Here is a 25,101-nt window from a genome sequence, read left to right on the forward strand (position 1 = left end):
AAATTCTAAATAAAAAAATCGGCACGGATTATTGCCATAGACAGGTTATGAAGTTCCTTCTCTAAAAACCTTGAAGTCTCTATATTGAAATTTGTAAGAGAAATCGTTAATTTTCGTGAAAGGTAAAACATACATGAGAGAGATAAGAAGACTATAGGGACATCTATCTTCAAAACTTGTCGCTTTAAACAAACCTTAAGTAGGGATACAATCTATGAGTTAATTAAATGTTCAACACAAGTAAACAAAAACTTCTTCCTGCTTCACAGTTTTATTTATTGATTTAAATTTAGCTCTCATACACATCCTAATCCTATTAAAACTTTCCTTACCCATGTCCTGACAATGGTGGCTGTTGCCAATTAAAAATTCGGCGTTAATTTTTTTTTGGGAGAATTTATAATTGATTTGTATGTGAGTACCATTTGAGTTTACTGATAAGACTAATCTTCAAACGATTTAAGTTGTAATAACCATAATATCAATTTCATGTTTTAGCAAAATAGAGAAAACAAATTAATATTTACGAAGTGGTTTAAAAATGATACTGACATTATGCAACAAAAGATTTGTTAGCAACAGAATTACTACGGTGAAGACGACAGCAAAAGTTATTATCCATCAGAACATGGCTGTAAATCATACTGCCCATTCTACTATTTCCTAGATGGAGTATAGGGCCCTTATTGAGTTCATGCCATACTCCGAGATACTGGTGAAAGCATTCGTGCATCATTAGGCATTTAGGGTTTATACAAATTATTCCTGAAAGTGTGGGAAGCATTAGATGTTACAGTTTTGTTGCGGAAATCGTTTTAATGGAAACTGCGATGCAGAGCCATCGTAAAAGACAGGGCTTGCAGACAAGAAACAATTTGTACTAGCGCAAACGATTCTCGTATGGTACTGATCCGTCCCGTCCCGTATGGCACCGCTTCCTGTATTTCTTGACAAATCACATCTTTCTCAAATACATCAATTCTCATGGCTTGTTTGATACAACAATTCCAATTATGCGATCCAAATTCGAATTATTATTGCGACAAGATGTATTTTATTACATATGCAACCAGAATTACATTTAGTTTGAGTCTTTACTCTCTAGGCAACGCCCTTGAAGTTCTTTGTTCTTATCCGACGTGCAGCAGTTAGTGGAATTGAAAGGACGCCAAAAATTGAAAATTCCATTCATTGCCAGCGAGTTTTATACGACAAAAATAGACCGGAAAAAATTTCATCAGACAACTCTATACCAATTTTTATCCAAGAAAGGCCTTTTTTTTTCTTAGTTTAATGTAACATAATTATGCCCTTTAGGCTAAAGGATATGAGTGGTTAATGAAAGTGAATTATTATGAATTTTAAATTTTTCTGCTCTCCTACCGGGAATCGAAATCGGGACCACGTGCACATGTGCTAGCCACTAAACCAGCAAGGAGAGCTACGAAATGATAACGAAAGAAAGTATTCTTCAGTTGACAAAATTTCTTTTCTTAATAACTCCAGAATAAATTAACCTATTGGAGTACCGATTTTGGCAAGTTATCAAGTTATAACTATTCTAAGGATAACGACAAAAAGATACAAATTAATTCACTTGTTCCCGAGGTATTGGGAAAATAAAATTTGTCAACTGTCAAATATTTTCTTTTCCGTGTGTACTATGTATTCCTTATACTTACTAATATATGTATATTAAAAAAACAAAAACTATGCGTGTGTTTCAGTGCCATAACATTTTCACACAGAAACGAGTTGCCTATAGTCATCAAATTTTGTATATATATATATATATATATATATATATCTTTCATCAGATCTATCACAAATGAAGCCTTTTCATTATTATTATTATTATTATTATTATTATTATTATTAATTTATTTATTTATTTATTTTCGATGTTCTGGAGGATCAAAAAGTACAGAATCTCAGAGGTTTCTCAAGTTAGACTGTGTTGTAGGTTACATACTGTCCAATATATGCAAAGAACGGGCACTTCTGTTAGTATATAAATAAAATACTAAATAATAATCTTATCTTTTTGAATAAAACTTCATTTGTTTTACTTAACACGTTTAACACATTTCTTTTTCTATCTCTCATATGTAAAATGTAATTAACAGATTATTTGAAAAATCCCGAGAAATAATGACCCATTTTAAAGCCATCATTCACATCGATTATTGAAGTATTTTTCGTGGCAACAATAACTGCAACAATCGCGGTATTCCAGTTCAAAATAATACCGGATGATGCTCGGACAAAAGTTTTTAGAAAGACCAAATACGGCTGAGTACAGGGTCGACATATAGAGGGCGAATTTAATATTGAAGATTGTAGGTTCTACAAAAAACAAGGCCTTTTTCACATAAAGATGATTCACCATGAAGTAAAAGAGAAATTATATACTTCTGCTCAACTTACCCATACAAATTGTAGTCTATAAGGATATAGACGGATACATATTATGCACTATTTTAGTTGAATTAAGGAGACTATCTCCTAGGCATCCTCGTTTCCTTTCATCCTACAGTTGACTTTTTCACTTTCTTGAAAATACTACGGACCACATGCTGGGAATCTGTCGTGAAGATTATGTATATCAATCTACGATTGACATACACACCAAAAATAGCTGGCAATGCATTAAATGCTCTTCACCGTGACAATATTTACCCAAATTATATAGTTTAATTAGTTAACGCGGCAAAAAGTTGAGTAATGAAAATAATATTTAACCTTTAAAAGCCCATTGACGCAACTGCTGAGTTGGACCTTTGAACCTCAATATCTCAGCCCCTAATTAAGATAGGAAGATGATTTTGGTACCTCCAGTACACTTTCCTCCGTTTTAGTATGTGAGTGATATCCGAGGGGGAGGATGAAGTTATTTTTTTTATTTTTCATCACGTTTTTGGGGCGCCATTCTTCCCCCTTTTGTGGTACACCCATAAAAATTGGTTATGTGAAGCACTGAAGTAGCCTCCTACATGATAATAATCTGTATGTGCACTTGTTGCTTACACATTAGGATCATTTTGTTAGCGAAGGGTTACTGCAAGGGTTGCCAGCGCCCCGCAAAGTTAATTTTTTTCATATTTTTTAATGAGTTTGTTTCTTTTTCTTCTTCTACGAATATGGCAGGAATAACACGAATGTCTCGTTGGAATCTGTTATCTACAAGCTTCCCAACGGAGGTCACCAGAGCCCCCAACGTGAAAGTCTACGATTTTGTTAAAATCCCTGGCGGGCGTCTAAAGGTTAAAAAATCATTGAAGATGACAACAAATATGATCTAAAGATTCCACTGGCGTTCCTTGGCTAATGTACAACAACTTTTATCAACTGTACATTTCTCTTAGTTACTTTCGGGAGTGAATACAGAATTTTAATTAGTAATATGAGAGAGAACCTTCTTTCAACAAGACTGTACAATTACGTTTAATAAATTGTAATTCCCAGTTGCATTTTTCAAATTTACATTACAAGTTTACACGTCAAAAGCAATAACCTATTACTTGGTTCAGGCAAGGAGTTTTAAATTGCAAGTGAGAATTACAAAATCTTTGAACGTAAAGTTTTTAACATTATATATATATAGTATATATTGGTAATACAATCTACCAACATTTTAACTTACAATACAGTATACAATAAAATGCATATGACATAAGAAACAACGTTTCTGTACACGATATATTCTTTACGAAAGAATATGGAACTGGCTATCACAAGATTATGCTATATTACTACTTTGCTTATTATTATTATAGTTGCTGTTATATATTTACAACATATATATACCTGAACAAATACATGCATTGATCTGGTTACTTCATGGAGGCAACACAAATTTGCATATTGGAATTATACAAGGAACTTCACATAGTGTAGTTCTAACATTAATTATTGTGATTCTGCTGAGTTCATGTTATTGCTTGAATCTGTTCAAACCTCTGCAGAACCAGTCGTAGTATTCGAGCTTTCACCACCTTCTGATACGCCACTGACACCACTATTCGGTTTACTGTCCTTATCTTTCGCACTGGCATTATCTTTAGCTGCTGCATCCGATTTTGTTTTCTTTTCATCTTCTTCTTTGATGAATTTGTCCCATTTTTCAAGTCGAGCTTTTCTTTCTTCTTCTGTCTCATCAACTCTGAAATCAAACAAAACAAACATTCAAAACAACAAAACAAACAAACATTGAAATTATGAAGGCAATTTATCAAATGCTAATTCGAAATGCCATAAAGGAGTGACCGACTTAGGGGTTTCACTTACAAGATGTGATTGACAAAACGTACGGCGAATGTAATTGTACAGTCTGCAGCAAAAAACCTGCAACATGAGCATATAAGTTTATTGTGAAATGACGAAGTCTTTTGCTCCAAAATAAGTGTCCAGGGGAGGACGCCGATGTTTCTCCTGGCGTGATTTGTGCCACTTAGACGTTATGTTGATTCCCTGCGCTGTTAAGCGTAGTTTCACAATAAACTTACATGCTCATGTTGCAGATTTTTTGCTGCGGACTGTACAATGCTATCAATCGATATTATATCCATTTCAACGGAACATCTGCTGTTTTCTTGAATTCTGAACTTTATTAATTATTTATGTTAATAAAATTATAACATAAAGGTATCGCTTTGGGTAATTTAACAATTAAGTCGTAAATCGTCAGCAAACTTCATTTTGTGCAAATCAGGGTTTATAAGAGGAAACAGTCCCTACGTCAAGTAATTTCGATACTGTTTACTAGCCTACCTTAAAGAAAATAAATGAAACACGATTTCTCTTTAGAAATACTTTATATCCTGTACATTGAGGAGATTGATTGGAATAATGAAGAAATAATGTGTCTACTGTTGTACCTAACTTATTTCGAAACCCAGAATTTAAGAAAAAGTACAAGGGTTACTCGTAAGTCTTGCAATATTTTGGTACACAATATACGTGTGTTTATTAAAGTATAATAAAAGCCGGTTAAACATTCAAAGTATAGCTCCCCGTGTTGGCCTGTCTGCAGCCACTCTCCTGCCGATTTCACGTCTTGTTCTTAGAAGGAAGAATCCCCTTCACTGCTGTTTCCACCTCCTACAGATTGGTGAAGCATAGTAATTCAGGAACTGCGCCATGGACCGAAACAAGCATAATTCCAAGGGGTAAGGTCAGTTGTGACGTCAGTTCGATGCGTTAACTTGCAGAAGTTTTCTTGCGTTTTTCGAGTGAGTGTAGTTTTGCGTTATCCTGATGCAGCAGAGCGCTTTTTCGGTTCACCAATGCAGGATACTCTGGCGTAGCGCACCACACATCCACTTCAACTGTTCGGAATTAAGGCTAGCATTGATGGTACGATTGTTAGGAACGAACTCGACCTGAATTGCCTTCTCGTAGTTCTACTACATACAGAGCATGACTGTATGCTTGAAATGGCCCTGTTTGATGACAGTTCCTGGAAGTTGGCCCTTCCTTAACCACTTTATTTTTTTTTTTCACATTCAGATTTTGGAAAAAACCCACCTACTTTTCGTCACATTTGACAATCTGTTTTAGGAAACGCACATCACACGGATTTTGCAATAGTTGTCGGCACACACACACTCTCTCCTCTGGGCATGAGCAGAGATCAACTCATATGGACCAATCCGGCAGCTTCTGATGGTTTTCCGGAGTTCAAGAAGGTGATGCAGTTCAGTGGACAGGGCCGTGTCGAGTTGGTTTGATTATCGTCGTGAGCTGGGAGATGGATTTTATGATCTCAGAATCTGTGACCCTGGAGCGGCCAAACCTTGGCTGATCTTCGACACATTTGCAACTTGAACGAAATTCGGGAAACTAACGAGTTGTTGTGCTGTGTTTCACAACAACATGACAAATGTTTTGGATTGCCGTTGAAGCGTTATGCTCGAAATGAAATGAAATCTTTGAGTTTTACGTCCCACGCTTATGCCGGGTAGGCTAAAGGAGACGGTGATGATGAGTAATGAATGAAATGGTGGAATGAAGAAAGTGGGAGGAAACGGGAGAACCCCGAGAAAGCCCACGCACACGGTGTTTGTCCACCACAAAGTTCACTTGGCGGGGGCTGGGATCGAACCCGGGACCCCAAGCACCAGAGGTGAACGCTCTACCACTGAGCCACCGCGGCCCCCGTTATGCTCGAGTTCGAACTCATACAGTTTATGTATCATGTGCAGTTCATGTATCAGATGTCGTTGAGCACACGTCGTCACTCCCACTTAAAGCTGGCTGAAATATTATCGGCGTGGCGGCCTCTGTGTTAACTAGTCTACTTCCCACATTACCTCTTGAGCCAATTTGACTTTCATCTTGCGGTCGATCACGGCATACATACGGATCTGCTGTTTGGGTTGGGGAAATATTGTGACTTGCGACACAACCTTGTAAAACCAATTTTTTGAAAATAAATAAATAAATAAATAAATAAAACAACATCGAAAAGCTTATTTGTTACTTTTAATCAGTAATTCGAAATGTAATAATAACTAAATTTAATAGTTATACAATAAAATATTAAAATAATAATGTACAATTTTATTTTCAAAAAAATGGTAAAGGCTATATTCTGACAACTGTAAAATAGCACATTTAAGCATTTTGGCTTGAAATAAAGATCTCAAACAGCGCAATCAGACGCTCTTTGATTTATTTCCTTCTATATATGATGGATGCGGATGGATGACCAGCATTTGTTAATATGACTGTACATATAAATCACACATACAATAACTCTTAGCTCAGAATGAAATCTGTTTGGTCGTTTGTTGAAAGTGTAGCGACCCTTTCAGTACTGAGGATGTATGAAAACGTGACCTATATTTTAAAGTAGAGTCTAAACTACGTTATGCGTTCAATGCTCTCTCGCCGGGAATCGAATCTAGAACAATATGCACCCAAGCAGCAATCAAACCACTCGATCAGTGGGGAGTGGGATGAAATAAGTTTAAAGAATGATCTGCTTGAAACAGAGGAGGTAGAACTCTGCCTGTCATTGTACATTTTCGTCCCTCGTCAACCTACGTGTCAACATTAAGAGCCGGAATACTAAAAGTAATACAAAATTTACCATTTTTCTTTTGCTTGTTTTTCATAAGTGAAAGGAGATAATGAAATGCAACTTACCACAATCATAGATAATGCTATTCTACAACAGAAAACATTAAACTGAAGAATTTCAGTGTTGCTATCCATATAAATTACCGTGTTGCCAGAATGACATTTCATCCAAAATCTAAGTTAAGGCAGCGACTAGAGGAACAAAGTCAACCGCATTTGATTACGTATTATGTTGTCTTGGAATTCTGTGAACTACTTTTTAGTTTTAACATACAGTTATTAAAATTAAATAATAATGTTATTTAAAAAGTAGTTCACAGGATACCAAAACAATATGATACGTAATCAAATGCAGTTGAGTTCGTTCCTCTAGTCGCTGCCTTAACTTAGATTTTCGGAGAAATGTTAGTTTGGCAACACTGAAAATTCTTCAGGTTCACAGTTTGTGTTGTAGAATACCATTACCTATGACTGTGGTAAGTTGCATTTCATTACCTCCTTTCACTTACAAAAAACAAGCGAAAGGAAAATGTTAAATTTTGTATTATTTTTAGTATGTCAGATTCTTAATAAGACCTCCTGATCCGTTGTAAACTAAGGGGAAAAAAGTGAGACGGCATTAATAAGAATGCAACATGTTTTATGAAAGGCTTATTATAGCCTTCGTTCAGTGAAGAATTCAACGATGCTCTTTAATTGTTGCAATACTTTAAAACGAAATAACTAATAATAATAATAATAAAATCCTTAAATCCAGTAAAATATCCTTAAATCAAAGCATAGGGCTCGTAGTGGTCTGGTCTCTTGTAAATAGTTGAAAAGTGACCAAAATCTCATCATGCCCCTTTTTGCCTTTGTCAATTTCTCCATCACCTCTCTCTTTGGGTTTTTGATTAATCTTTTCTTCTTTACTTCTTCTTTCTGAGCTTCCTGCTTTCTTAGGTTTTCTAAGTATGCTTTGTAGTACGGTAAGCAAACTTAGTAGATGTAAGAAGTTTCTAAGTAAGTGGAACCAGTTCTGGCCTATTTCCGAATTTCTTCAGCCCAAACATTATATTTAACTTAGCATTGAGAGTTCCCTAAGCCATGAAATATTCGAATTCACGACCTACTCTTAAGAAGAACATACAAGAAGCATAACACAAGACGAACATGATGAACCACACAAACACACAACGTTGAGCGGAGCGTTAACTATTATGAGAGAACGCTAAAAGAGTATTATGATAGAAGAAAGAATAGACACAGAAGGGTTCTCAACCCCACCTTGAGAGCTTAAGCATCCACCACCTATCCACTGTGCTTTAGAAAGAATAAAAGCTGAAGTTAGAATAAAGATGACTGTTTCACATGTAGGAGCAAGTTCTGAAGCTTTCAGAAGAGTAATGAGTAACAAATTTCTGCCTTTTTTCATTTGTTTTTATATTTTTCTTAGAAAACTGCCAATGCAAAACATAAATCACACGAAAAAGTCACTTTACCTCCCAAAAAAGTAACTTTTAGTGACAAATTTGAAAAAAAAAGTAACTTTTAGTGACCAACTTGAAAAAAAATAACTTTTAGTTAAAAAAAAAAAAAAAAAAAAGTGAGTCGCTATGAGCCCTGAAAGCAAATATCCTGGTTTAGAACTTATAACCCAATCGACCTTTTCTCTGAGGACTGTACCATAAAGGCTACCAAACAACGATGGCTTTCATTACTTCTTGGTTAAATCTTATAATAAATAAGTGGCGCAGCAGCTCGGTGGCAGAGTGATCATCTCTGGCAAGTGGAGCTTCGCGGTGGGATCTGTGGATTTTAAACACCGTGTGTGTGTGGCTTTTCTTGGGGATTTCCTGTTTCCTTCTACTTTCATTATTCCACAATTATCATCTGTCTTATCACCACTGTCTCGCTTAGCTTTGGTGTATAATTATGGGACGATAAACTTGAAAAAAAAATGTAGTTTATTTCTGTCAGTAGCTTGCGCTCCGCTGTTCGCTCCTCACGTCCCCTCAGGCTACAGAATATTCAACATTGAACTGAAAATTTTTGATGAGAAGCATCCATTATTATCAACAACGGAAAGGCAAAACTAAAAGGCCCAAATAAACTGGTTATATGCGAGAATAACGGATAACATTCTTTACTTGTATTTTTATTTAGAACTTCAATACACCAGCAAGAATTTTTACTAAATACTAGCAGAGTTGAGTTGAGTTGATTTTGAGTTTAACGTCCCGTTCAGCAGCGAGGTTATATGAGACATGGACCTACTTATTAACGTGGAATCCGAACATGAACTCCCGCCGGGAATCGAACCCGGGTCTCCCGCGCCAAAGGAGCGTACGCTAACCGCTTAGCCACGAATGAGCTCTAAATACTAGCAGAATACCCATTCTTCGCACGGGGAGAATACATTTCATTTTGGACTTGGGATTCCTGGACTTGAGATTGGATTGAAAACGTGTGTTTTTTGTGCTCCGAAGCGTAGTTCAAGAAAGTGGGGAAAAAGTGTGTTTTCCGGGTCGTGAAAGGTACCGATCGATTCGGGAAAGTCTCACGAATAAGACAAAGAAAACCGCACCAAAATCGAACAAACGGTTGCGAAGAAAATAAAAAAAAATACCTAAAAATTCTCCCGTTTATTAACATTGTGGCTGAGAATGAAGGAAAAACAATTCTAAAAAGTAATAAATGCAAGATCAGCATTCGGTGTGAGTGAATGAACAAGAAAATTGAGTGATACAAGAAGCAAAGAAAACTGTAAGTACAGTATTTCCTGCTTGGGAAATAATATTACCTTTAAACTTTTCTTTTCACTATCCTGGACCTAACTTTTTTCTCGTGCATGAAGTGGTATAATATGGGCTTCTAAGCTAATTTTGGGACACTATGGCACCCGGACCGAAAGGACCAGGGACCTGAACCCCTCCTTCCTTCCCATGTCCTCTCTCCCCCCCCCCTTTCTGAACTATATTCGACCGAAAATGGGATAGGTCTTGACTTTTGACCCCATTTTCGAAAGAATATCGGGGACCCCCCTCCCCAGGAACCTTACCCCCCTCGGATCCCACCGATCGGGAAGGGTGTCCAAAAGTGTCCCTACAGGGTTTTGTGCAAATCGGCCCATAAACTAAAAACTTTTGCCTATCGGAATAAACTCTAAGTGTAATAGTATTTATAATTTTAGTGATTTAAACTTAAACATAAACGCGTAATCGGGAAAAAATGGCGATGTATCTTCCCCCCCAGGGACGCCAGCTAGAGACCAGTCACCAATAAATCCTACAGTACGTCAATCTAGGGCGGAAGAAACAGAACAAAGAAAAATAGCGAGAGAAGAATCCTCAACATCCGAACAATCAACTAAGAAAAACACCTTGGAAGATACAGGATTCGACACAATGGGGCAATTAGAGCAAGAAATGAATTACATAGAAAATCTCTTAGATTGGAAAAAGATAGGAAGATCCCACCTTGAGAAACTCAAAAAGAGGGCCATAGTATGGGTTAAGGACAGGGCACAGCTTTTAGGGCAACTAGGCCAAATGGAGAAAATTAATAGTACACTTCAGGAGAAATATGACAACCTCCAGAAAGAAAAACTAATAACAGAAATGGAAATAATGTCAGGCCAGAAAGGTAGCCGCATTGAAGAGAAAAAACAAATGGAAGAGTTACGGCAAATAAACGTGAAATTAGAAAAGGAAATAGAGGAGCTAAAACAGGAAAAAGCAGAAATTAAGAATGACAGAGACAGGCAGTATAAAAGACTGGAAACAGAAATTCAAGAACTCACAGAAAACAGAAATGAACTAAAAAAGCAACTACAAGAAAAAACAAGGAAGTTAAATAAATTAGAAGATGAACATAAATACCTAACAAAAAAGCTTGAAGAAAAAAAAAGAAGAACTAATAAATACACAACAAGCTTTCGGACGAGCAGAGATATCATGGGAAGAACAAAGAAACATATATAGGGATAAAATCGAAGAATTAACAGAAAAGCAGAAGACCGACACAGACATAGTTATACATGAAATACAAACGCTAACCAAAAAGATTGAAGAAAGGCATGAAAGAACAGAAAAAACGGAAACCGATGACAAACAACAACTATGGACAGACGTAATTAAAAAAAGAAAACCTACTGAAAAAGAACTGAAGATACAGGAAATGCAAGCAAAAACAAAACCGGCATTGATAATAAAACCGAATCAAGGAGAGACATCAAAGCAAACAGCGGAAAGATTAACAGGGGCTATTGATCCACGAAAAGAGAAATTAAAGATAACTGGTTTAAGAACTACCAGAGATATGGTAGTACTTGAAACCGCAACGAAAGAAGACATTAGGAAAATAATGGCTAAAGAAGAAATAAGGAAAAACTTCAAGTGCAAAGAAACTAAGAAGAAAAACCCGCTGATGATCATATATGGGGTACCGTCTGAATTAAAGGATGAAGAACTACTCCAAGCTTTTATCGAACAGAATTTTGATGAAAACGAGATGGAAGAAGCCAAAAAGAGTAAAGCAAGGTTTCGAGCAGGAAAGAAACAAGAAAAACGATGCCACTTGGTGATAGAAGTTGAACCGAAGATAAGGAAACTGTTAGTGGAAAAAGAAAAAGTCTACATCGATTATGAGGCACATAGAATAAAAGATTTCCTGGTCGTACCTCAATGTTTTATTTGCCAAGAATTCGGTCACGTTACGAAATATTGCGACAATAAGGAAAAAGTGAGATGCAGATATTGTGGCTCATTGCAACATAAAAGCGACGAATGTGAAGACAAAGGAAAAAAGATATGTATACCATGTAAACTAAGACACAAAGTATGTCAAAACCCACAAACGGAAGAATGTGTCTCATACAAAGTAGCCAGAGAAAGGATAATTTCTAAAATAAACTATGGAGAGTAAAAAGAAAGAATTAGTAAATACAAAGAGAAAAAGCCCAAGTAAGAAACGTAGGGACAAACAAAGATTGGAAAATTTCCTAGAAAGAAAAAGACAGCTACTTAAAAAAAAGAGAGATAAAGAAACACAAACATATGATACAAAAGAAAATGAAAAATCGAAAATAAAAAATGAAGAAAACGAAATGGGGAAGTTAACAAAAAACGACAAGGAAAAAGGAGAACTAGAAACACTTCTAGAAAATAGAAAAAAGAATAGGAAAAAGAAATATAACGAAGAGAATTATAAATGTATGCAACAGACTCCTAACATTAATAAATCATTTGTCCACGGTGAAGAAAAATATCTTTTCCCAATTCAAGAAGAACATATACAACAAATCCAAGATCCGGAAGTTTCAAGTACAGAAAATACTCCAGTAAAACCATCAAATGAAGAAATTTTAATAAATAATGTACAATTATACGAAAATATAAACAATATGTATAGGCTAGCAAAATTGGAAGAAAAACAAATCCTAATGACTGCATTAAGACAGATAGTAAGAGATATTCATATAAATGGAAGAACTATAACATTTCCAACCTTGGAGGAAGCCGATAGAATTGAACTGCGAATTTATGATCTCCCAGCAAACGGATGGGAATTACTTGATCTAGTGGATGAGGTTTTTGAGAGACGAGGGATATACTGGACGCTAGAAAATGTTTACAAACAACTGGTGCGTGCGCATGGTAGAGTATACTTCGACCCAACGAAATCAGGAACGGATGCCTACATATATACGAGATATGGATAAAAATCAGAAGTATTTGAAAATTATGCAAAATAACGCACAAGGAAGTAAAATAGCCACAATGGAACTTAGAAGACTAATAGAAATCCAAAAGATTGATATCGTAGCAATACAAGAACCATATTTACTAAAAGGGAAATTAACAACCTTTCCAGCAAGCTCAAAAATAATGTACGGAGGACAGGAATCTAAAACAGCTATAGTTTTCATGAATAGAGAAATTGAAGTACTTAAACTAACCCAATATAGTAACAATTGGATAACAACAGCTGAAGTTAAGTGTGGAAACATGAAATTCTGGCTAATAAATGCGTATTTCCAATACAGCTTAGAAACACGTGACTTCATAGACAAAATTCAAGAGATAATATGGCAGAGGAATAATACGGAAATATTAATCCTTGCCGATACAAATGCAAAATCAATCTTATGGGGTGCCCCGGAAACAGATGATAGAGAAATAGTTGAAGATTTTGTAATGCAAAACGGACTTGTAATCTCAAACATAGGAAACAGACCAACTTTTGTAGGGAATAGAGGCAGCTCTCATATTGATGTGACATGCGGAACATTTGAAATAACAAGTAGGATTGAAAATTGGCAGATTGGAGATAAACTCACTCTCAGCGACCACGAAATAATACTATTTGATATGAAAATTGAGAAAAATGGAAAAGAACAAAAAAAATTTAATATAGCCAAGACAAATTGGATTACTTTCAAGAACAAATTAAATCTACCCCAAATAAATAAAGATGAAAACTTGACCGAAATAATCAACGAAATTGAACAAGCAACAAAAAAAGCTTTAAAAGAGGCTACTCCGGAAAGTCAAGAAAGACAAGTATATGAAGACTTTTGGACACCTAAACTACAAAGATTAAAAAGACTTGCAACGTCAGCCCGGAAAAGTTATCAAGCAACTTATAACCCAATACTAAAGGAAAGAAGATTAGAAAAATATAGAAACGCAAAGAATAAATATAAGGAAGCGATATTAGAGGCTAAGAAAAGAAGTTGGGATCTTTACCTCAAGAAAAATATTGAAATAGATCCATGGGGTGTTCCATACAAACTCATAACACAAAAAATAAACCCATTAGTATTAAATACAGTCAAGAAAATAAAAGGATCATACACCTCAAACAGAGAAGAAACTCTAAAAGTTTTAGCGAACAAATTTTTTCCCAGAGATGAAAACAATAACGACACAGAAAGAAACACAGTACTAAGAAACAAAATGGGTGAACAACATACAGGAACTGTACCAGAATCGGACAAAGTCACTAAGGAAGAAATAGAAAAGATTTTTAGAAAACTTAAAAACAAGAAATCTCCGGGTATAGATGGCATCAAAAACGAAATATACAAGAAGACTAAAGATTTATGGGTCCCCTACCTAACGAAGCTTTTCAATTTACTAATAAAGAAACAAGAAATTCCAGAGCCGTGGAAAGCATCAAAATTAATTATTCTCTCAAAAGGACCAGAAAGGGATCCATCAGAAATAAACTCATATAGACCTATATGCTTATTAAAAAATATATCAAAAATTTTTGAGAGAGTAATATTAAACAGAATTCAAAAATACAGAAACGTAACTGAAGACAAACTACAATTTGGATTCAGAGTAGGAAAATCAACAGAAGACGCCATAAATACTCTTCTAGACGATATCAAAGAAAAGATATACGAAAAGAAATATGTATTAGCGCTCTTCATTGACATCGACGGAGCATTTGATAATTTATGGTTTCCATCCTTAATTGAAAATGTAAAAAAATTGGAAATACCAGCATACTTACTGAATTTGATAAGAAACTATCTAGAAAACAGAAAAATAATAATACCCAATGAAGAGGGCGACATAGTAATTAAAACAGAGAAAGGATGCCCGCAAGGATCAATATTAGGACCCCTACTATGGGACATAGAATTACAACCTTGCTTGGAAAAAATAAACAAAAAGCAAGAAGTCGATAAAATAGTGGCATTCGCCGATGACGTCGTAATAACAACATCAGGAAACAGCCGAAGGGAATTAGAAGAAAAAGTTAAAAAGATAACAGAAACACTTGAAGAATGGAGTATGGAGAGTAAATTAAGGATATCATCAAAGAAAACCAAATATCTAATTTTCGGCACAAAACTACAAAGAAATCCGACTATAAAATTAAATGGAGTAGGAGTAGAACGAGTGCAAAGCATAAAATACCTTGGCATAACGCTAGATGATAGACTAAAATTTGATGAACATTTGAAATATATAGTAAAAAGGGGAAACAGTGTAGCGAATAAATTGACCACTATTGCAAGAAACAGATACAGGCTACCATTAAAAATACTAAGACTATACCAAGAAACTATTCTGTCAGCTACCATGGCGTACGCATCCAGCGTTTGGATTGATAGAATATTAAGAAATAAGACCTACAGAAATCAAATCAATAGACCACAAAGAAACCTATTAATCAGAATGTCTGGAGCTTTTAACACTACTTCGCATACCGCACTCTGTGTAATCCTTGGTATCCAACCAATGAACTATGTGTTATTGCAAAGGGCAACAAATTACTGGCTAAGGAAAGAAGAGAAAAGGAAAATTAGAGAAATTTTTAACAGGGAACTAAAAGATGAGAAAGAAATTAACGACAACATAATAAAACTATGGGATAAAGAATGGCAGGAATACAGTGGAGCGCAAAGATTACATAGAATTTTCCCTAGCATCGTCGATAGACTAAAAATAAACCACTTAAACCCAACATATGGATTGGTTCATTATCTATCAGGCCATGGACCATACGAACAACACCTCCACAGAATCAAGTTAAGACCCAGCCCAACGTGTGAATGCGGAGAAGAAGGAACTCCTGAGCACCATGTCATGTGGTGTCCATTATTAGAAGAAATTTTAGAACTAAGAACTCAAATAAGAGAAAAACCGCTGAAAGAAATAATAGAAGTAGAGGAAGACTGCAAAAAATTGGAAAATTTGACAAATGAATACTCCGAACTAAGACGAAAAACTTACAGAAGAAGAATAGAAGGATGAGTGCAAGTGGAAGAATGTGTGAAGAAGTCCTCGGACCGGAGAAAAGACTCCTGGAATCCAAGCACTGAGGACCGCCGAGGACCAGAATGCGTGCTTTCGCCGAGGACCAGAATGCGTGCTGCACCTCCAGCCTCTCGGTTTGGAAAGGAACTCCGGTGCAAGAGTGAATGTTGCGTGAGTGCATGAGTAGAGGTGAAGCGAGGATAGTGTCTCAGAGATAAAACATACAGCAACTCTCGCCAATAGGACGGCCCATCCCGGGCGTGCCGGCCGAAGGATAAAACGGACCAGGGCCTGCACTAAGTGCTCTGAGTGGGCCCTGGACCTCAAGCCAGCACAAATGGGTGGAAACTGGCATTGATACGCAACTGAGAACACTAAAGCATCAAAGCAAAAGTAACAGGAAACGCTTATATAGAAGCATCAGAAAATTAAAAGTTTTGAAAATGTGAAAATTTAGATAAAAGTAAGTGTAGCGTGTGTGTTTCATAGTGTAAGTACTAGTTAGTGAAGGTCAGTGATTTCATCAAAAGCAGTCAGTGTCAATATCTGTAGTGAGTGTAGTGTAGTGTTGGTGCAGGATAGTGAAAAGAGGTAAAATATAAAGGTGAAAAGCCAGTGTAAATAGTGCAAATGTGAAATAGAACACACAGGAGAGAAATGCAGGCAGAAACCAGAGAAACCAAACATACAGAGTGAAAACCTGAAGAAAAGAAGAAAGAAGAAGATGACCAATAGGTAAACACGAAAACACAAAACACACGACATACAAAACAACACACACGTAACAAACTCGAACTCAATAAAACAAAAAACACACAAAATCTCACAAGGCTAGAAATGAGAGTAGAGTTAAGCAAACATTAAGTTTAGTATTTTTTTTTTTGTTGTTTTTTGTTCGTTTTATCTTTATTTTTTGTCCAATCCTTTGTTTTGGTTTCACGTCCTTTTCCCCTTCCCTTTCCTTCTTCAAAATTATGAAATAAATAAACCCAAAAGAGAAATCATTCGCAATGATGATACTTCGCCGGTTTTGAATGCTCAAGGCACCGGCTGACAGTAACGCGGCTGAGCGAATGAAAAAAAAAAAAAAATCATTTTGGACATCAAGGGGTGAATTTGGATGTAATCGGCATAGGAATTGTCACTGTTTGTCTCAGCGACCCGAAAACTACGGATTCGACACTAATATCGGTCATTTTCGATCATTTTTATATGTATCTTCACCCTCCCTCAAGTTGTGGGGCTGAATTTGGATTTAAACGGGGTCGGAAGTGTCATTGTTCATCTCAATGATTCCGAAAACTATGGATTCGACACTAATACCCGTCATTTTCAATCATTTTTATATGTCTTCGCCCTCCTTCAAGTTATGGGGTTGAATTTGGATTTAAACGGCATCGGAAGTGTCACTATTAATCTCAGTGACCCGAAAACTATGAATTAAATACTAATATCGGTCATATTCTATCTTTTTGAATGTCTCCCATCTCTAAGTTGCACCATCAAAGTGAAATGATAACAGTCATCCCAGGCCCAAACCTAATCTATGTTGAAAATTTGATCGAGATTCGTCGGGTGGTTCAAGAGATATGAAGTCGCATAGTCACTTTTATTTTTGTATATAGAGATTGCTGGACTGAAACCGGCCACTCAATTACGAAAGCTGTAATGGACGAATTAAAAGAAGATAATTAGGTGCTCTTTATCAGAGTGAAAGGATGAGCCAACAAATTCGTAATGGTACCCGCAACGTTGTACGGAATGTGAGGAATCAACGTCCAAAAGAATAAACTTGAAATAATTGAAATGAAAATGCTAAGATGGAGTCACCAAAAAAGGATAAGATCACGAAAGAAAAATAAGAGACAATGTTAAGGAAACTGAGATTTCGAAGGAAATACAATAAAGAAGATTAGAGTAGTATCGTTACATAATGAGAAGAAATGAGGATTATGTAGGGAAGAGGGTAGGTGAAAGTACAAGAGGAGGAGAAAAAATGGTCAGATTGTATGAATATGGACCTGAAAGAAAGCAGTTTAACAGGAAATGGTGTGTAGAAACGAGGAAAATGGAAATAAATCGTCAGATATATCGACCTCGCATAAAAGAAATTGTTGATGCATTGTGGACGACACCAGTTGTTGAAACTACTGGGAAAGATGTTAGGATATTAAAGTAGTAGGATTCCAGTAAGACTATCTTTTTAATTTAAGAGCCAAACTACTAATATTTCATCTTATTCTGTATACAAAAATAAACAAATAGAACAATAATATTACCAGTATTATTTCAAAGTAATAGTGGGATGTCTTTGGTGCTTCGCTCTCTTTTGCTAGGACCCTGTTGAAGACCAACAAAAGAATAATGTGTAGTGTGTTTCAATTATATTAGCCATATAAGGAAACGGGCACGTGATCGAATCTTTAAACTTAGATATGGGTCTGAAACGATTTATTACTTTGAAGTTCAACGTGCCTTTCAGCACAAAGGCTGTATGAGGTATGGATCTACAGCTTAGCTTGGGATCCAAACTAGGGATGGGCAAAACCGGTTTTTAAAAAAAAAACGAAAACCGGATTCTAGAAAAAACGAAATCCGAAAAACCAAAATTTCGGTTTTCTCCGGTGAAAACTTTTGGAAAAGACACAAAACTATTTCTGTGGAAACGGAATCGGTTTCCGGACAACAACGAAACACTATTCTGGTCAGAAATAGAGCCAATTTTGAAAAAAACGAGCTTATTTTTGTTAGTGTGATTAAGAATTCCCTATTTAAATATTATATTCACTTTTTCTGGAGCCGGCTTTGAAGAAAACCGAAACCAGATCCGGCGAAAAACCGAACCGGTTTTAGATAAAACCGAAACTGGTCTAGATGAAAAACCGAACCGGTTTTTGGAGAAAACCGTAACTGGTTTCGGTGAAAAGCCGTTTTTTGAAAATTTTCAAAACCCGGTTTCGGTTTTCCTAAAAACCGAAAAACTGGTTTTTGTGCCCATCATTAATCCAAACCACATGAACTCCCATCGGGAATCGAACCCAAGTCTTCGGTAGAAATAGAAGGGGGACCTGGAACTCCCATATTTCCAAGATCGAGTTCAATTTTACCGGTTCCAGAAGGCTGGTTTTAAAATCACATAAGAACTTTATATGTATTCAATGTTAACCATAATAATAATAATAATAATAAAATCTTTTACTATCTTTAGAATTTACTGTTAAATATCTTGGCATAATAACAGAATGCTTACTTGAATTTTGTCTTTCCATCCCACGTTTCAGCAGTGATTTTTCTCTTCCCAAACCATCTTCCATTCAAGAGTTGTACACACTGATCAGCTTCCGCTGCTTCTCGGAATGTTATTTGGGCCACTCCTTCCGGATGTCTCTGCAAAATACAATTGTTGTTGCTGTTTCATACGTATCACCCATCAATAAATATTTCGAAAACCACCAATGCACGAATTTTCCTTGGATTCTGCTAAACACTGCTGATAAATTGTGGATCGCAAAAGCAGCTGGAGAAAATAAAAAAAATAGTTTCGATGGAAAAGACTTTTGGAGTTTGGATAAACTTAGCTGGTGTAATAACAAGCATTTTTTTTAAAGCTCTGAAACCAAAGCCAACATATTCTGTCATGAGTACGTTTAGAAAGAAGCAGCTGAATTCAGTTTCATTAACTTTGTGTGTTACAGAAAGAATTAATATAGTAAAAATCATACTTTCTATAATAATAATTTAGTTCAATACTTCCCAATTACTTCAGAGTTGCAGACCCCTTCTTATTTTTAAGGCACAGTAGGAATCTTATCTCTTGAATTTTGATATATGCGTTGCAGTTGAGAGATAAGCAACTACGAGGGTCATCCACAAAATGAAACCGTTTACAAGGGCGGGGTGAAAAGTTCTCGGCCTGATAATGAAAGACTGCGAATTTCAGTTTAAAAATGATTTTATTTTTCGACATAATCTCCCATAACTTAAATACACTTGGTCCAGCGTTTCTCCAACATCAGTAATCTTTCCCGGAAGTGAGAGTCTGGAAGGCTGTGAGAATAGTCATCCACGACCCTCTCAACTTCTTTATTCGATGTGAAGCGCTTCCCAGAAAGAAAGTTTTTCAAGTTTGGGAACAGACAGAAGTCCGATGGTGCCAAATCAGGAGAATATGGGGGATGGGCGAGCAAATCGTACCCCAAATCCTGCAGTTTTTCCATCGCCAATGCACCCTTGTGCACAGGTGCGTTGTCATGGTGAACGATGATTTTCTTCTTCTTCAAGGCAGGCCTCTTCTCGCGAATTTTGTCATCCAGCTGGTCAGAAAGGTTGGAGTAATATTTGCCTGTAATTGTTCTCCCTTTTACAAGGTAATCAATTAACAGGATCCCTTTCGCATCCCAAAACACACTGGCCATGATCTTTCCGGCCGATACGATCGTCTTTGCTTTCTTCGGCGCTGCACCGGCTTCCACTCACTGCTTGGACTGCTGTTTCATTTCTGGGCGTGTAGTGGTGAACCCATGTCTCATCCATTGTCACAAACCGCCGCACAAAATCGGTCGGATCTCTTTTGAATCGGTCCAAAGATTGCTGCGAAAATCATTTTCGCATTTGCTTTTGGTCGGCAGTTAGCGAATGCGGCACCCATCTTGCGCAGAGCTTTCGCATCCCTAGTTCTTTGTGCAAGATGTTTCGCACCCGTTCCTCCGATATCCCCACACTCTCAGCTATCTCACTCACCTTCACTCGCCTGTTGTCCAACACGATATCACGCACTTTTTCGATTGTTTCCAGTATGTATGGTTGCGGTTTTCGGCCTTCCTTCACGTGGGCCATCTTCGAGGGATGTGCGACCATGTTTAAATTCAGCTGCTTACTTTTTAAAGGTCGACATGGAAGGAGCAGAGTCCCCGTAAACTTCTGTCAACTTCGGATGTATTTCCGTAGGGATTAATCCATCCAAAACGAAAAATTTGATTACCGCACGATATTCAAGTTTATCCATTTTCACAACTAACACGCAAGACATCTAGCTGCAACAATGCCTGCACACAAACTACTTGAGAGAATAAGTTGACACTTGTTATACGAACAACTGAAAAGCGCCCCTCGGCAAGAACAATAAAAGTTTGCTGATTGGGGTGCCATCTCTGGGTCAGGCCGAGAACTTTTCACCCTGCCCTCGTAGTTATACAAAATGAAAAACAATATTTATTGGATAAAAACAATTCTGTTACATACCTGAAGCTTCCTTTACTTCTCTACATAATCATATCTTCATTTAAACATTTGTTCACGAGCTTTAGAATTCCCATGTTGTACTTTTCTGCCTTCAGTTCACTAAGGCAGGTGGTTAATGTATTCAAGCAAAAGACCACTAGTGCAGCTTACTCTTCTTTCTCTTTTCAGGGTCAATTAGTTCCCGTAACAGCTGTGCTCATAACGCTATGAGTGAAGGTTGCAAGAAGTCGTCCTTGTGCAGTTGGGGTGATCATAATGAACTGCGTGATTAAAAATCCCGCCGACCGTGAGGTAAAGAGTGAAATAATATTCGATTTCTGGACGCTCAAAAGGTAAAACCGGCAGAAATTTACCGGCAACTAAAAGCAGTGTATGGTGATAATGTAATGGCGAAAGAAATGTGAGAAAATGGGCAATAAACGTTTTGGAAGTGATGAAGAATTGGCGAATGCAGTGACCACATGGCTTAATGAACTGATGGCAGAAGAGTATAACGTGGGAAGTCTGAAGATTCTGGAAAAGATACGACAAATGTTTAAATAAAGGTGATGATTATGTAAAGGAGTAAAGGAAGCTTCAGGTATGTAAGAGAATTGTTTTTTTTTTTCTTTTTTCAATAAATATTGTTTTTCATTTTGTATAACTACACGGTTTTAATTTTCTGGATGACCCTCGTATATTAACAATTAAATCACAAACCTTTGTGTTATAGACATACAACATACAGTACATAATATGCGGTCAATAAGATGATTTCTTTCTTTTATAAATTATGAGATGTAAACGATACCATAAACTCTAAATTTGTTCCACGGACCTCTAGAGGTTCGCGAACCACCAATTGAGAAAGACTAACCTAGTTGATTACAATGCAAGTTTTTTTTTTTTATTTTTTAATTTTTTTTTTTTAATCCAGACAATGACTTTTCAATCACATGCCTCCCAGCAGAATACTACCATATGAAAAATTAAAACACCTCATCGTACCAATTAAATATTATTCAATATTATTTTAATAAATTAACTGACAAAACTCCCTGTGTTTTAAATAATTGACACAGAGCATTTCTAAATTTATTAAAATTAATATGCAAGAAAATAAGATATGAAAACGCGATCATACAAGTTTCTTGATCAAAAACAGTCAGAAAATAAACCTCGGGAAGTCATTTACTGACATACACATCAAATATTCTACTTCCAAAATCACCAAAATATTCTGACGATTCATATTGCATAAACTACCATAATTTGTTTCTCGACAAATATTTCAGAGCATAATTGAATTTCGATTTGTATCTTTGCACGTTGAAGGAATGGGTGACATGACAAATATTTCTGTGTATAATTGAACTGCGCGATTTATATATGTGCATTCATTGAAGCATTTGGTGACATGACAAATATTTCTACATACAATTGAATTGCGCGATTTGTAACTATGTACCTGTTGAAGGATTGGAGGACATGGCAAATACTTTTGCGTACAATTGAATTGCGCGATTTGTATCTTTGCATTCATTGAAGGATTGGCTGAAATAACACATATTTTAGTGTATAATTGAATTGCGCGATTTTTATCTATGTACTCGTTGAAGGATTGGATGATATGACAAATATTTTAGTGCATAATTGAATTCTGCGATTTATATCTGTGCATTCGTTGAAGAAGTGACTACAAATATCGAGTGTATATTTGAACTGCGGGATTTGTATCTTTTCATTCGTTGAACGATTGGGTGACATGGTCACATTTTAGTGCATACTTCATTTATGTAATTTTTATCTTTACATTTCTTAAAGAGTTAGCTGACATGACAAATATTTGAATTGCGTGATTGTATGTTTGCATTCGTTAATTTTTTTCTTTTTCTAGAGAATCGACCGCTTCACTCCGCTTTTTCTCATATATAAAAGTATTCGAAGACTATTCGAACCGAAGTTGCTGACTAGAAGATGTATAGGAAATTTAAGTGTGTACTTTTGTTGGTGATTCTATACTACGTTTACTATTATTTTGAAATATGAAATCAAACCAAATTCTACTGTACTCACATCATGAATAACTACTTTCCGTACATCTCCGCATTTGGAACATTCTTCTTGTAAATCTTGTCGATATTCCAAAATGAGGGCAACGTTATCATCGAAGATCTTCGGATCAAACAGATTCTTCACGACAACCACTCTTTCATTCCTTGGACGCTCTCCACGCAATTTGTCAGGCTGCCAAGCAAACAATCTGCAACAGAGAAGTTCTATTATTTAAACACTTAAAACACAGTCCTCTCATCTGTCTTGTCGCACAAATACAGATAAAATACATTTTAAATTTTATTGATGTTAAAAAAATCTATACAAGACGTATTTATGATGCTAAAATACACAAAATTATGATTTAAAAACGGCCCTGTAAATTTTAATTGTCTTTGCGGGAGGGGTATTATCATTACTGTAACTCAATGTACTCATTATATATATATATATATATATATATATATATATATATATATATGACGTTTCTTTTAAACCAATTAGAGCTTATTCAAAACCGAAAACAGGCTAGCACACAATTACCAATCTTGAATTATACATATTCACACCGGTATTGTTTTCTATACGATACGTGCATGTATGCAATTATATTGTTCCAAACAATGGCATCCTGAAACGTCAGCGCTTTTAGTGTTTTCAATAACTGTGTTATAGTCTTTTTTCTTATATATATGCATGCTTTTACTTTTCTTCGAAAATACCCTCAAAGTAAATTAATAACAAGATATAAGTCCCAACTCCTATGTATGTAGATAGGAGTTATCAACGTAAACTCCTATCTATATAATATCAACTAAATATTTCATTACTTATTGACGTAATAGGATGCATATTAATAATAAAAGTTAACATTATACTCAGCGAAGCATAATAATATTAAAACAACGTCCCGAAGCTGTTTTAAAAACCTCTTGTCATCTTCCTCACGCATGTTTCTTTACGAAGAAATTATGCTGCTTGTAGAACTACATAATTTTAGCAGCATCCTTGAATTGTAAAGAAAAATGTTAACGATCACTTGAGTAGGTATTATTATTATTATTATTATTTAAAAACACTATTTTAATTTCTTGTTATGCACTCCAGAAATACCGGCAAACATCTATGTCGTATTAACACACTTGGTACCAGGGTCAAACTGGCTACTACTTGGCCCCGGTGGCTGACATATTGTGTTGGTCTCGAATTCTCAATTCCCCTAGTCATCATTACCACAACTACCCACTGTTTTCCCACAATAAAATCACACTAATATCTTAGATAAAGTAGCCACACCATATATTATACCATAAAGATCATAATATAAAATCAGGGTATACATTATATAACAATATATATGAGACTAACACAGATAGAATTATAACTTGTTCGGTAGAACTAGCTGCAATATCATTTATTGCCTTGTGATAATTGAAATGAAAATCTCTTAAATCGCCGTGTATCATATATCACGAAAGTGATCTCAGATCTTTTTCTATTGGGTTTCAAATTATTATTTTTCTGGGCCAAGAAACTGAACTTTCAAGAATTGTATTGTCAGGCCACTATACTTTCGGCTTCCTTTTATATGCCGCAATAGGGAGCGTGTTGGAGATGTCACTATTGTTTTTGTTTGCACTGACATGACTCTAATGCTGGCATGGCCTATTCTTATTTTATAAGGGACGTGAGTCTCAACAAAATTTTAATGAAACGCTCGAAGAGCTTGATGTATGCAGATTGCTGCCGTGACTGTTTAAAAGAATATTAGTTGTCGTACACGTTTTCCGCATTTTTTCTCTTCCTTCCGACCTCTTCTCTCTATTAAAATTTTCATTTGGTCCACCTTTTGATTTAGCCTCTGTCTCCTAGCAACCTGGGCCAGTCCGGGCCTGCTTGGCACAATATTGTTCCTTATTCTGCGTTATTTTTATATATAACCTATAAAATACTGTGTGCCAACAAGAAGTATATCCATGCTCCAATC

General features: G+C 36.0%; 1 protein-coding gene across 1 annotated transcript in view; it reads right to left on the reverse strand.

The window, feature by feature from the left end:
- Window positions 1-467: 467 nt before the first annotated feature.
- The window catches only part of barc (RRM1_TatSF1_like and RRM2_TatSF1_like domain-containing protein barc), a 96,815-nt gene continuing 72,181 nt past the window's right edge, over window positions 468-25,101 (reverse strand). Inside the window, exons 6-8 of the mRNA XM_081760337.1 lie at window positions 23,136-23,322; window positions 19,090-19,226; window positions 468-4,162 (exon numbers count right to left, since the gene is read on the reverse strand). Of these exons, the coding sequence (XP_081616463.1) occupies window positions 3,952-4,162; window positions 19,090-19,226; window positions 23,136-23,322 (535 nt within the window). The 3' untranslated portion in view covers window positions 468-3,951. The remainder of the gene's footprint in view (window positions 4,163-19,089; window positions 19,227-23,135; window positions 23,323-25,101) is intronic.

Source organism: Thermobia domestica, chromosome 5 (assembly GCF_964235325.1).
Source record: "Thermobia domestica chromosome 5, izTheDome1.hap1.1, whole genome shotgun sequence".
NCBI lineage: Eukaryota > Metazoa > Arthropoda > Insecta > Zygentoma > Lepismatidae > Thermobia > Thermobia domestica.